At 40.0% G+C, this 14,338-nt stretch overlaps 1 protein-coding gene across 2 annotated transcripts in view; it reads right to left on the bottom strand.

Annotated features, from left to right (window-relative positions):
- MTHFD1 (methylenetetrahydrofolate dehydrogenase, cyclohydrolase and formyltetrahydrofolate synthetase 1) overlaps nucleotides 1-14,338 on the bottom strand; it is a 77,540-nt gene that overhangs the window by 45,523 nt on the left and 17,679 nt on the right. For both annotated transcript variants that reach the window (XM_073638677.1, XM_073638678.1), the window contains exons 13-16: nucleotides 13,716-13,762; nucleotides 11,282-11,389; nucleotides 10,196-10,270; nucleotides 860-962 (exon numbers count right to left, since the gene is read on the bottom strand). In XM_073638677.1, the coding sequence (XP_073494778.1) occupies nucleotides 860-962; nucleotides 10,196-10,270; nucleotides 11,282-11,389; nucleotides 13,716-13,762 (333 nt within the window). The remainder of the gene's footprint in view (nucleotides 1-859; nucleotides 963-10,195; nucleotides 10,271-11,281; nucleotides 11,390-13,715; nucleotides 13,763-14,338) is intronic.

Raw genomic sequence — 14,338 nt, forward strand, 5'->3', positions numbered from 1 at the left:
AGAGAGATGGGGACAGAGAGAGAAAGAGAGATGGGGACAGAGAGAGAAAGAGAGATGGGGACAGAGAGAGAAAGAGAGATGGGGACAGAGAGAGAAAGAGAGATGGGGACAGAGAGAGAAAGAGAGATGGGGACAGAGAGAGAAAGAGAGATGGGGACAGAGAGAGAGAGAGAGAAGGAAAGATTTTCCATCTCAAAAGTTCTGGTCCCCATTGATTTAAATGGGGTTTGGGTTCTGGTTCAAGTTGGTCTACAGTTCTGTTACCCAAACCGAACTCTGGAATAAAGTTCAGGTCGTCCCTACTCTTTCCAATTAGGTCTATAACATCACCTCATAGGAAGTCGCTTTTCCCTGCATGAGTCATCACTGCATTCCCTGCATGAGTCATCACTGCAAAAGTCCCTGGCAGCCCACCTCCACCCCCTTTTCAGACCCTGACCAAGCCGTTCCACTCCACCTCCTCTGCATGGGACTTTGTGATGTAGAATTGAAGTTCTAATGATGACTCGTGCAGGGAAAATTGACCTCCTGTTCCTACCTAGAGCTTAGAAGGATTCAGCCAGTTAGTTTTAAATCACGTGATGTCATAGACGTAAGGGAAAAAGGAAGAATTAACTGGGTAGAAAGGCAAAATGAGCAATTGCAAGCGCAATATAATATGATGACTGCAATATAGTAAGTGAATAAAAACTTTGATGCGAGGAGGAGTGCTTCATTAAGTGACCCGAAACCCCAGGCAGTGAAAAGGTTAAGCAAACCTCTAAATTTAATCTACGAAAAAGCATATTCTAAAATGATTAAAAAAAAATAAAAATCGCAATTATTTGTTGATGCCTTCTATTAACCCTCGCACACCTACCTCTTTGCCAAGTAATAGTGTCTGGGTCGATATTAAGTCTTACAAACTTGGTGATTTCTTCTTCGGTCAGCGCGGTGGGGTCGGTTTTCTCGATGCCCAGTCTCTGTACAAATGAAGTTACAGCAGAACAATGAAATCATCCTGTTTCCTGATTTGATTACCTATTACACCACGATGGTACATTTTGTTTCGCTGAAGTCGATGACCAGATGTTCCCAGCACAGCGGTGGCCTCATTCTATGAGAAATCCTGCTTCTTAAACACAGGAATAGAAAAACATGGCAGCTTCCTTCCAAAAACAGCGCCACACGTGTTCCCAGGTGGTGCGTGGTAGTGCAGCTCAAAACTATTCACTTGCATGGAGCTATGCTGCAATACCAGACACAACCCAAGGAAAGTTGTGGAGCTGTTTCTGGAAGGAAGACTACATGTTTTTCTAATACTGTACATCTGCCGTCATTAATGGACTACTAGTTGTATCCTATCCAACATGAACTTAATCTACTGAGAGAATACTGCAGAAATTGGACAGGTTTTCTCATTTTCCTTCTGTTGCTAAAAAAATTTCAGTTTATTTTAAGATCACAAATGCTCCGTATACCATGAAGGAGGCTGCAATTAGGTAAGGAGAGAAACAGATGCAATATATTCAAGACCTTGATAATACATTTTTTGTGCAAACTTCCGCAGCATGGAGAATCAGGAAGCAGATGGGACCCGATTTACAAGTCAGAGATAATTTATGTCACCAGATAAGTTCAGATCTCCTAAATAACTGTCGTAGAGAAAAATTTAAATCCATACAGACATCTCCAGAGAGGGGACATGTCCCCCTCACATTGAACATATGGGGGGAGAGACAGAACTAACACTTCAACCTTCACTGAAGTAGGACCCCACATTGAACATATGGGATTAATTATAGCTGGGAAGAGAGAAACTAATCATAACTAGGGAAGAGAAAGTGAGCTGACAGTTCCATCTCCATTGAAGTAGGGGCCTCCTGTAGTGACCAGATAATTGTAGCAGGGAGATTTGCTGGGAAGAAGACAACAAAACTGAGATCTGTTTACGCAGAGGCGGGGAAGTACCTTCCCCAGGGATAGAGCTTCTTGCCATCAAAGAATCTTCTTCTTAGACCTTTTGGAGCCAGTGGTCAGTGATAAATATTTTGCATTGATCCGATATTTATGGGAGATATATTTTTGCCGTCATTGCAAAGGGACGAACATAACGCACTCACTCAAATCACCGTAAGGCCATTCTAACCCCTTCAACTTAATAACGAACAGATGGATGGTGCTATCCATGCCACGTTTCATCTTTATAGACAGACAAAATCGCGATAAGAAACATGACAACAATATCTACCACCTGGGAACTCCAGGGGTGAAGATATCCTGTAAAGTTAGGGATCTCATGGAATTCTGAAAGACCTAGCAGATCCAACAACCAGCCCCCATGTGAGCTCATCAAGGGGGGTATGTGGGCATAGCCTTGAACTAATAAAAATCAGAGTTTGGGTGCTTGTCTTTGTTCATTCTGGAAGACACAGTTCGATGTGAGAGGATTCATTTTTCCCAATCGGAGTGCTTCCCTCCATAAAGATAACAGCCATTCCTGCAACATCAGGTTTAGTAATTCTCTTTCATTATTCCTTACTCCATGTAATTGTATATACCGTATTGTTTTTTTCCCATTTTGTATCATCTTTGTATATTTTTTTTTTTTATAAACACTGCCTACCTTTCCGGATTAAATTTAATAGCTCCGCGCCTCTTGCTCTGTAAACCGTACCCCTGAAGGCATACGCTACCGGTAATGGGTGTCCAATCAGTCTGTATAAACGATTGGTGGTGGCAGCTAGTAGTGGTTTCATTTTTTGTCATTGTGAGGTGACCGTACCGGGGTGTGTGTGTGTGTGTGTGTGTGTGTGTGTGTGTGTGTGTGTGTATGTGTATGTGTGTGTATGTGTATATATATATATATATATATATATATATATATATATATATATATATATATATATATATATATATATATATATATATATATATATATATATATATATATATATATATATACACACACACATACAGTACAGGCCAAAAGTTTGGACACACCGTCTCATTTAAAGATTTTTCTGTATTTTCATGACTTTGAAAATTGTACATTCACACTAAAGGCATCAAAACTATGAATTAACACATGTGGAATTATATGCTTAACAAAAAAGTGTGAAACAACTGAAAATATGTCTTATATTCTAGGTTCTTCAAAGTAGCCACCTTTTGCTTTGATGACTGCTTTGCACACTCTTGGCATTCTCTTGATGAGCTTCAAGAGGTAGTCACCAGAAATGGTTTTCACTTCACAGGTGTGCCCGGTCAGGTTTAATAAGTGGGATTTCTTGCCTTATAAATGGGGTTGGGACCGTCAGTTGTGTTGTGTAGAAGACAGGTGGACACACAGCTGATAGTCCTACTGAATAGACTGTTAGAATTTGTATTATGGCAAGAAAAAAGCAGCTAAGTAAAGAAAAACGAGTGGCCATCATTACTTTAAGAAATGAAGGTCAGTCAGTCCGAAAAATTGGGCAAACTTTGAAAGTGTCCCCAAGTGCAGTTGCAAAAAACATCAAGCGCTACAAAGAAACTGGCTCACAAGAGGAACGCCCCAAGAAAGGAAGACCAAGAGTCACCTCTGCTTCTGAGGATAAGTTTATCCGAGTCACCAGCCTCAGAAATTGCAGGTTAACAGCAGCTCAGATTAGAGACCAGGTCAATGCCACACAGAGTTCTAGCAGCAGACACATCTCTTCAACAACTGTTAAGAGGAGACTTTGTGCAGCAGGAATTCATGGTAAAATAGTTGCTAGGAAACCACTGCTAAGGACAGGCAACAAGCAGAAGAGACTTGTTTGGGCTAAAGAACACAAGGAATGGACATTAGACCAGTGGAAATCTGTGCTTTGGTCTGATGAGTCCAAATTTGAGATCTTTGATTCCAATCACTGTGTCTTTGTGCGACGCAGAAAAGGAGAACGGATGGACTCTACATGCCTGGTTCCCACGTGAAGCATGGAGGAGGAGGTGTGATGGTGTGGGGGTGCTTTGCTGGTGACACTATTGGGGAATTATTCAAAATTGAAGGCATACTGAACCAGCATGGCTACCACAGCATCTTGCAGCGGCATGCTATTCCATCCGGTTTGCGTTCAAATGATGTTGGACCATCATTTATTTTTCAACAGGACAATGACCCCAAACACACCTCCAGGGTGTGTAAGGGCTTTTTGACCAAGAAGGGGAGTGATGGGGTGCTACGCCAGATGACCTGGCCTCCACAGTCACCAGACCTGAACCCAATCGAGATGGTTTGGGGTGAGCTGGACCGCAGAGTGAAGGCAAAAGGGCCAACAAGTGCTAAGCATCTCTGGGAACTCCTTCAAGATTGTAGGAAGACCATTTCCGGTGACTACCTCTTGAAGCTCATCAAGAGAATGCCAAGAGTGTGCAAAGCAGTCATCAAAGCAAACGGTGTATACTTTGAAGAACCTAGAATATAAGACATATTTTCAGTTGTTTCACACTTTTTTGTTAAATATATAATTCCACATGTGTTAATTCATAGTTTTGAGGCCTTCAGTGTGAATGTACAATTTTCAAAGTCATGAAAATACAGAAAAATCTTTAAATGAGGTGTGTCCAAACTTTTGGTCTGTACTGTATGTATATATATATATATATATATATATATATATATATATATATATATATATATATATATATATATATATATATATATATATATATATATATATATATTAGTGTCCATGAACTGGAATCGGAGGTGTATATATCATACGCTCAATGTTAGCTCCCCAATAACCGGCCTTATAGTGAAAGTAGCCGCGGCCTTGTCCATCGCTCATCAGCCAATTGCGTAATTGTTCTGACGATTGGAGGCAGCCGAGTTACGGCTCCCTGACAACTGGTGGCAGCGGTAGGATCTGTGTAATCTCTCCGGTGTCATCTGTGACAAACTGGTAACTGTGGTAGGATCTGCGTGACCCCCACCGACTTCTATCCTTGACAAACTCTATTAAAGGGGCTCTCTGGGTTAAGAAAAGTAATATTCATATACACCATTAAAAAATTCTGATTTAATAGATTGGGTCCTCTAGTTAGGCTGGAGAGCGGTTACAAGGAGCGTCTCTCGCTCTGGAGGAGCCGGCCTGTCCGGCATTATACAGATAACCCAATGGTCGCTGTGTAATGCTTAATTTCTCCTGTAATTGTATTGTGGCCGTGCTTATTTCAGCATGCGGAGGAGAGTACGTGGTATCATGTCTATCGGTACCTGTCAGGTATTGTGCACCTGTCCTATTGTAATGCACACATACTGTCAGGTTTCTAAACAGATAACAGATGATCAGTGGGAAACCAGCAGGACTGTAATCAAATTATCAGGAAGAGACTCTACTAATAAGGAGGGACTGTCCAAAGAAACATATAGACTTTGGAAAGATAGATACATAGATAGATAAATGGATGCATGGATGGATGGATAGAGATAGATATGGGATAGATAGATAGATAGATAGATAGATAGATAGATTTAAGAAGAAAAAATGAATATAGATAATAGATATATAGATTAGAAAGAAAGATGGAAAAATTTATATGAAAAGATAGCTAAAGAGAGATAGATTAGATATACAGTACACAGATATGAAACAGAAAAAAACTTTTAAATACACGGTAGATGCACTAGATAGGTTGAATACAGATACATAGATCGATAAGAGATATAGATAGATATAGAGATAAAAACAAAACAGGAGCAGCACCAGCAAAGAGTCAGGGTGAAGAGCCTCCCAGGCAAGGACCAAACCTTCAATATAACATGAAAATAAGGAGGCCGCACACCAGTTTGAAAAATTGCAAAAACTTGTGCTATTTAAGAGCCCATAATGGCGACGTTTTAGTTCTACTGAGACCCTTTCTCAAGCCTTGCTGCTGTGCTGCCTCCTTTTTCCACTTTAGATACAGTTGTGATCAAAAGTTTACATACCCCCGGCCTTGTTTCAGAGAATATGAAGGATAACAAAAAAACTTTTTCTCCACTCATGGTTATTGGTTGGAGAGAGGTCATAAACGTTACATTTGGAGAGAGGTCAACAAGGCCTATGATGAAAGGAACACCATTCCTACAGTAAAGCACGGAGGTGGATCGCTGATGTTTTGGGGATGTGTGAGCTACAAAGGCACAGGAGACTTGGTAGAAGTTGAAGGAAAGATGAATGCAGCACGTTATCAGCAAACACTGGAGGCAAATTTTCACTCATCAGCCTGGAAGCTGCGCATGGGACGTACTTGGACATTCCAACATGACAACGATCCAAAACACAAGGCCAAGTCGACGTGTCATTGGCTACAGCAGAACAAAGTGAAGGTTTTGGAGTGGCCATCTCCGTCTCCTGACCTCAATATCATTGAGCCACTCTGGGGACATCTCAAGTGCGCAGTTCATGCTAGACAGCCCAGGAATTTACAGGAACTGGAGGCTTTTTGCCAAGAAGAATGGGCAGCTTTACCATCTGAGAAAATAAAGAACCTCATCCACAACTACCACAAAAGACTTCAAGCTGTCATTGATGTTAGAGGGGGCAATACACGGTATTAAGAACTGGGGTATGTGAACTTTTGATCAGGGTCATTTGGATGTTTTTGGTTGTCATTAAGATTTAAAAAGAGAAAACACAGGAGTTTGACAATAAATGGCTTCACCCAACCAATAACCATGAGTGGAGAAAAAGTTTTTTTGTTATCATTCATATTCTCTGAAACAAGGCCAAGAAAGCAAAAATTCTGCAGGGGTATGTACACTTTGAGCACAACTGTATGTAGATAGATATGTGATAGAATAGAAATAAAAGATACATATATTACAGATAGAAAGATACATCAGATAGATAAAATATAGAAACAGATCATCTAAAGATAGATACTTAAGATGGAAGGATGGAATGGCCTGAGAATAACTAGATAGATGAAAAGACATACAACATAGAGAAGATATGACAATACGTAATACATACAGCGCAAACAAAAAAGAAAGATCTCAATGTTTCTATGGCGGCTTTCATTCTACTTCTACCTGCAAACTATCCATCATGGCCGGTCCTGATATTTCAAAAGCACTAGGAAATATCCATATATGGAGGAAATAAGTATTTTTATGTTGCTATGGAAACATTTCCAAAATAGGATAGAATTTGTCTCCTCAGGTTGGTCGTGGAGTCGGCGGAGTGCGTGTGAGAACACAGGCAAAGAAATGGCTTTGTCTTGTAAACTAATTTACTGCATAGTCCTCCCCCGTCAGGGAGGACCAGGGGGGCATATTCTGCATTATTCTCCTTTTGGAAAGTCCTCTCTGCTTTATTGTGGGTTGAGCTGATATTGCAGCTGGGCTTCACTGAAGTGAATAGAACTGCAGTACCAGATACAACCTGCCTACAAAAGGGTGGCACTGTTTTATTTTTTTAAATAAAATATAAAATAGCCATATTTTTGATAATCCTGTGCAATCTCTTTTTAAGCATGTAAAACTTTTTCACTAAAAGGCACAGAATGGATTAAATGAATAAAAGAAGTAGTGCTTAGGTCGCAAAACTCTTTTTTAGTTCCTGTTCCCACATTCCAAGCGGATTTCTGCTTCCTGCTGCAGCAATGATGTCCGAACTCAAGGACGTGTGACAGCTGCAGCCAATCATTTGCTTGTAGCGGTCTCATGTCCCCGAGTCGGGATGTCATCACTGCAACCGGAAATAGAGAATGGTGGGGAAAAAGCAGAAGGTGCGCATTGCTTTTTATTTTTTAATCAATTCTTCGCTTTTTTCTTATAGTATTAAATAAAAAATAAATAAAAAAAAATATTCAGCCGGACTATCCCTTTAACACTTTCCCGACTGGGCAATTTTTCATTTTTGTGCTTTCGGTTTTTTTCCTACCCTTCTTCTAAAAGTTGTAACTTTTTTATACTTCCATCTACAAAATTGAACAGACAATGTGATTTTCCAGGTCACTATGATTATGGCGATAAACTTGCATATATATTTTTAGACATTTTAGTGGCCAAAAAATTGGAATTTGGGGGGAAAATTTAAAAAAATTGTGTCAGTGTCACGACTTTCTGAGATCCGTAACTTTTATTTCTCCGTCGATGGACCTTTATGAAGTACTGGTTTTGCATGGATTTTTGAACTGATACCATTATTATATTCATATTTTTTTATTGCTTTTTTTTTTTTCTGGGCGAGAAGTGTGGCGACCAGAGATTAGCCATTCTGGCTTTTAACATATCAGTTAATCTTATATTTTAATAGATCACACTTTTATAGAAAATTATAAAATGTTTTATTTCTTTATTTTTTAACTGAAAATAGGGGGCGATTTAAAGCTTCATGGCTCTTTTTTTAGATTTTTTTTTTTTCATTTTAGTCCCCCCATGAATATGAACCTGTGATTTCATGATCGCTTGTCTTACATACTGCATTACTATGGTATCACAGTATATAGTGAAAATTACAGTCTATTAAAGTCCAGCAAAGAAGACGGGGTGCAAAGAAGGCGGCAACTGGGACTTTTCAGCAGGCTTCAGGCTGCCATGGCGACCCGCTGACATTACTGTGACTCCAGGCTCATTTATACATTTCAAAAAGTTCTGACCGCAGCAAAAATGATCAGATCATGTTGGATTTTTGCCAACTTTCATCCCCCCATAGGAAAATATTTAATATTCACAATAATGCCTGGTTATATCAAAAATCCAAAGCCACTGCCCTGAGAACTACAGGGGGATATATTCTCAATATTTTATGTAAACTGGGAATTTCGTACATTTCCACAATGAACACAATATCAAGTTGCCTAGAAACAGCAATTTATCGAATGCGTCAAACTAACAATGAGTCAAAGCAAATTGGATAAAAGCAACAGAAATTCACTGAATTATAAGGAACGTTTATGAGACATCGCTGGTAAAGTGACTGATAAATATACAATAGGGAGCTGTAAATGTAGGCCTTGAGCCTAAAACCCGGGGCTATGAAACACAGGAGCAGTTGCCCATAGCAACCAATGAAGTTCTCAGTGCAGGACAATAAAGGTAGATGGTTGCTATGGGCAACTGTTTTACTGCAGCTCTATTTCCCAGATGCCCACATACTATACACCCATGACGTCTGCTCTCTGTAAAGAATCGTTCCAACCACTCCGCTCATCATCAATGTGCCAAGACACGCTGCTACTAATCCAGCGCAAGTGTTACTAGGAAACAAGAACATATTGAAAACATTGCAACAATGCCAAAAAGCAGGTTCCTAGAAAGACAAACGACAACACAAACTGCTCAGAAATAGCTGCAGCATCAATACTGAGCGAAGGATGAGTTTACTATAAATATAGGAAAGTAATGATGTTAATCTGTGGGGGTGCAAAGTCTGAACAAGGGAAAGGTGCTGGTGCCCATAGCAACTAATGAGGGGGGGAAGCTCTAGCTTTTGTCTGCAATAAGTGAGCATAAATGATAATGGGGTCCGGCTGTCAGGTTCAATCATGGTGACCGCTTGTACCGCTATAAAACACAACTAAAAGGAATTTGCAACAGAGACTCCAACGCAAATATGAACAGGTCCCAAAGCATTCCGGTAGTTATCGAGGAGTGTACCTGCAATGTCAGCACCAAAAGGCCAGAGCCGGACTGATCAGGGACATACACCTGTGACAAGGAGAATGCTAGTCCCCAGTTGTCAATTCAGTCACACATTTCCAGGAGGAATTACAGAGGAACACAAAAATGAATAGTTCAACGGAAAAATGCTACAGAATTGTTATTTCATGGAAAATACAAAGTTTTTGCTAAAACAGGTATGCCAGCAGAGATGACAGCTTCGAAGAGAAGGAAGAAAGGAAAAAAAAAGAAAGAAAGGGGGAAAAAAAGAAAGTAAAGAGGAGAAAAGGAAAAAAGTAGAAAAATGAAAAGAAGGAAAAGCAGGAAGAAAAGAAGGAAAAGCAAGAAAGGGAAAAGCAAGAACAAGAAAGGAAGAAAAAAAAAAGAAAGGAAAAGAAGGAAAAAGGGAAAAAAATAGAAGGAAAGAAAAGAAAGAAAAAAAACGGAAGGAAAAGAAGGAAAAGCAAAGAAAAGAAAGGAAAATAAAAAAGAAAGAAAAGAAGGAAGACATAAAGAAAGAAAAGAAGGGAAAAAAATAAATTTAAGGAATTTAAGTTGCAAACAAATCTTCTATTGTGTTCCTTAAAGTGGCCGACTCACCTTAAGCCTTCTGAGTTGAATATCTGAGAATCTGCGCACTCCATTACTGGAAGGGACAAGACGGTTGTACAGCGCCTGGAGGATATTAACGGTGACTTGTTAGAATGAATGGTGACTAGGCCAGGCCTGTGTAAAGTAAAATCTAAGAATATAATTAAACACAGTAGGCACTCGTCATGTATGACGCGGGCTCAGCTCTCGAGGCCACCCCATGCACACACACCTGCCATCCACGTGCATGTTCAGAATAGAGTTCAATCAGATTTTTATGTTAAACAAAAAAAAAAACTGGAATTTTGCAACTTCCACACTGGTCACCAGGCCACTTATTTTCTATATAGATCACTTTTCAGTAGTCTCATTGTCATCACAGACAGGCTTATAGTAACTGAGAACACCTCTATATACAGTAGATAACACAAGATTCAGCATTCACAATAGGTGATGTCACAGCTCACCTCCTCCTCCTGTACAATGACTGATAACACCTCTATATACAGTAGATAACACAGGATCCACCACTCAAAATAGGAGATGTCACAGCTCACCTCCTCCCTTCACACTGACTTTTGCCAAGATTATAGCATGCCCAGTTTATATTTCTAAACAGATAGTGTATGAGTCAGTCTATTGCTGGTAATGTCCAAATGAAAAAGAAGGAAGAAAGAGTCTAATATTAGACCTAGTAATTAGGTAAAAATTTAATTTAACCAATTACCTGAAATCAGATTTATTTTTTTTTTTAAGTACAGATAACGATATGAAAAAAATATAAAAAAAAAACATTTACCATAGAAGCCAGATTTAATCAATAGGTCATTTGCTGATAACACATTCCCAATAATGTAGAGGAATGAAATCCATTCTGATTTCTGCCACAAATCTACAAGTTCCAGGAGCTCATTTGCAGCAGATTTCACAGTGGATGCAACAGAACATTGGATTTATAATAGATTTAGTTGAATATCTTTATCCCCTGTGCCCAGAGTTCACCTTAGGAGGTAGTTGGAGGGTTTCAGCACCTAGCACACAGATAATGATGGCAGCTAGGGTGTCATTTTACTTGGTGGCAGGACAAGTTCTCACCTTGTCAGACTGTGTCAGTTCATGGAAGATCCGCGCATCAATGGCAGCCGCCACTAGGTTGTTAGCAGCTGTTATGGCGTGTATGTCCCCAGTGAGATGGAGGTTAAACTGGAATTAAAACACAGTGAGTGAGGTTCACTCTAACACAGAAAATATTAAATGTCACAGAAAACACCCTCTAATATTCGTGCAATGAAAGCAGCTATGTCACAGTCTAGACTGGTAATCATAGGAGCGGGGCTGTCATTTCACTAGAACAGCTGCACAATACCAGCTAACATATTATTCCAATTTATACGATTTCCTATGAAGTCACTATTTTACTATTTCTCATCTTATGATGTAGTTCAGAAAAGCTTTAATTATAATTCTAGACTCCGAGGATCTGGGAGATCTACTTTGCGCCATGTGGGGAGAGGTAAGTGGATAGAGAACCACCACATACCACTTAGTGAGGTGGGAATATCCCTTTAAAGAGGACCCGTCGCCAAGTCAGAAGTGTCCAGTTTGTGCTTTTATTTTATTCCCACTGCTGCCAAAAGTATTACATTTATTTTTTAATCCGCCATACGGTTCCAGAGATATGGACTTTTTTATTTAGTAATAATTTTTAAGGTCTTTACAAGGGGGCGTGGCTCATAGGGTAATTATGCAGAACATAAAAACACGCCCCAGAGGATCCTGTGAGCTACACCCTCTCATAATATCATGATTGGTGGGGATCCCAGAGATTAGACCACCAGGGATCATTATACAGGATGTGAACTACTTTACAATTGATGACCTATCATAAGGATAGGCCATCAATGGTAAAGTAGTGGACATTCTCTTTAAGTGACAGCATTTTCAAATGATATGCCATCACTTACCAAGCTGGAAAACCCCTTGAAGATAATTTTCTAGTCCTTAGCTTGAAGTGGCTCTTTCTTAAAATGATTAGAATTAAAAACTTGATACATTTTGTGAGATCTAACAGAATAAATTAATATTTAGGAAAGCCCTTTTTAAAAGGGTTTTTTTCAAGCACATTCTGTTCTGTTAATGAGCCTTCCCTCTGTTCCTCTAAACTACAATTCGCAGAGCTTTATCTGTCCCACAGCTCACACACTCCCACCCTCACTCCATCTTCAAAGCACCATCCTGAGACTCCTATACAGTCTCAAGATGGATAAATAGTTGCCTGCACAGTTTCTCTCTCTTAAGACTCCTAGAGTGTACAGACCTGAGACTATCCTGCAGGCAACCATGTTACATGTGCTAACCCTGACACCACACAGATTCAGAATACTGTAAAAGGAGTAAGGAGTCATATAAATATATTCATGTATTATAATAATCTGGAATTCCCAGCACTTCCACCTCTGGCCAAAGTTAATATTTTATAGGATTACTTGTGCTCTGTGGAGTCCGCACTGCCTCTATGGGTTCTGCACACCCTGTAAAACTTGCGCCCCCATGACATCACTGTCCTTAGTTTACTGCTCTAACAGTTGCTGGCTGAGCCCCGCCTTCTGTTTGACTAGCAGGCAACAGTTCAAACAGGAAGTCTCTGTACTTATAACGGACTGTAACAGGAAGTAAAGAGCCAGATGTGATAGCTCAGTCACAGAGCAGAATTCTAACAGCGAGTAAATTATTAAAGTTTCTTCATTTCTCACAGGCTTTACAATGCTCTAATAATCTGTGTGCCTGGAAAACCACTTTAACTTTATGTTATGGGTGTGTCAGGTTGGACAGACAGTCATTCTGGATCTGGCTGTAGAAGGTCGCTGCGGTTGGCCTTGCAGATACCTTCTTGATCCTTTCATGATCTCCACCTTCTGCTGCTAATTAACACACCCTTGCTGGATATTTAAATACACTCAGTTTCTCCAGAGAGTCGCTGGTGAGAGTAAAATCCTCTGTAAAATCCTCTGTTCAGGTCTGGAGTTCTGGCGATTGGCTGGATTCTTCTTGGAGTTCCTTTGTGGATTGTAGTCGTGATCTCTCTGGTGTCTTCTCAAAGCTAAGTGTTTCCCCTTGTCTGTTTCCCTGGTTTGTCTTTAGTTGCAGTGGGGCTGACTAGTGCTCACCCCTCCCCCTCCCTACCTAGGGCCTAGCTCTAGGGTCAGTCAGGGCTAAAGTACCCTGCTTGGCGACAGGTGCGGAACCTATTTAGGGACGATAGGGGAGTCAGGGTGTTGTTAGATCTGCTTAGGGGTTTTCACTCCCCCTTTCCCTTGTTGCTGGGCTTCCCCCCTTTTCCCATCGACATATGCTGGTTTCTTCCTGTACCTAGCATGACACTTTACATTCATAAGTTTGAAAGTAACGCAATTATTTTTTTAGAAAAACAGTGGATCTCCTTAAATAAGACTAGGCTGCAATATTTACTGACAAATACATCTAAAAACAAGTGGAAGAATCATTTTGGAAAGCTAGAATTCGGACTTACCTCTTCCATTGGAATAACTTGTGAATATCCTCCTCCTGCAGCACCTCCTACAAACAGAGTAAGATGTTTAGTAAACCTGTCAGCACATTTGTACATATGGAAGTAGTGGTATACAGTCCTCAGACAGTTCTCTTCTCCTCTTTCTGTTCTCCATGCTTAGTGTGGCACACACAGACACACAATAGAAAGAAGTCAACTTCTCCCCTTTTTATCTGGTTTCAGGTGTGATTTTTCATATTGCCCACTCCTGTTACTTGCCACGGGTGAGTTTGAAAGAGCATCACATGCTTGAAACAAAGTTATTTACCCAGGTGGCAACAATTTTGTCCGGCCCATTTTTGGGGTTGTGTGTGAAATTATGTCCAATTTGCCTTTTTTTTCTCTTTTTGCGTGTTGTTCTAATACACATACAGGAAATAAACATGCTTATAACAAAATATGTGTAACTGCAATAATTTTCTGGGAGAAATACTTCATTTTCTGGAACAATTTCAAGGGTGCCAACACTTTCGGCTATGACTGTAGTTTTGTGGGTACTTGTCCCCTCATTTACTTATTTAATATTAATTGGATGTGCCATTCTTGAGAGATTTAGCTTAGAAGATATCAGATATCAATGCACA

The sequence above is a fragment of the Phyllobates terribilis genome, unplaced genomic scaffold, assembly GCF_046119375.1.
Source record: "Phyllobates terribilis strain yellow unplaced genomic scaffold, ASM4611937v1 Scaffold_7__3_contigs__length_470593459, whole genome shotgun sequence".
In the NCBI taxonomy this organism is placed as follows: domain Eukaryota; kingdom Metazoa; phylum Chordata; class Amphibia; order Anura; family Dendrobatidae; genus Phyllobates; species Phyllobates terribilis.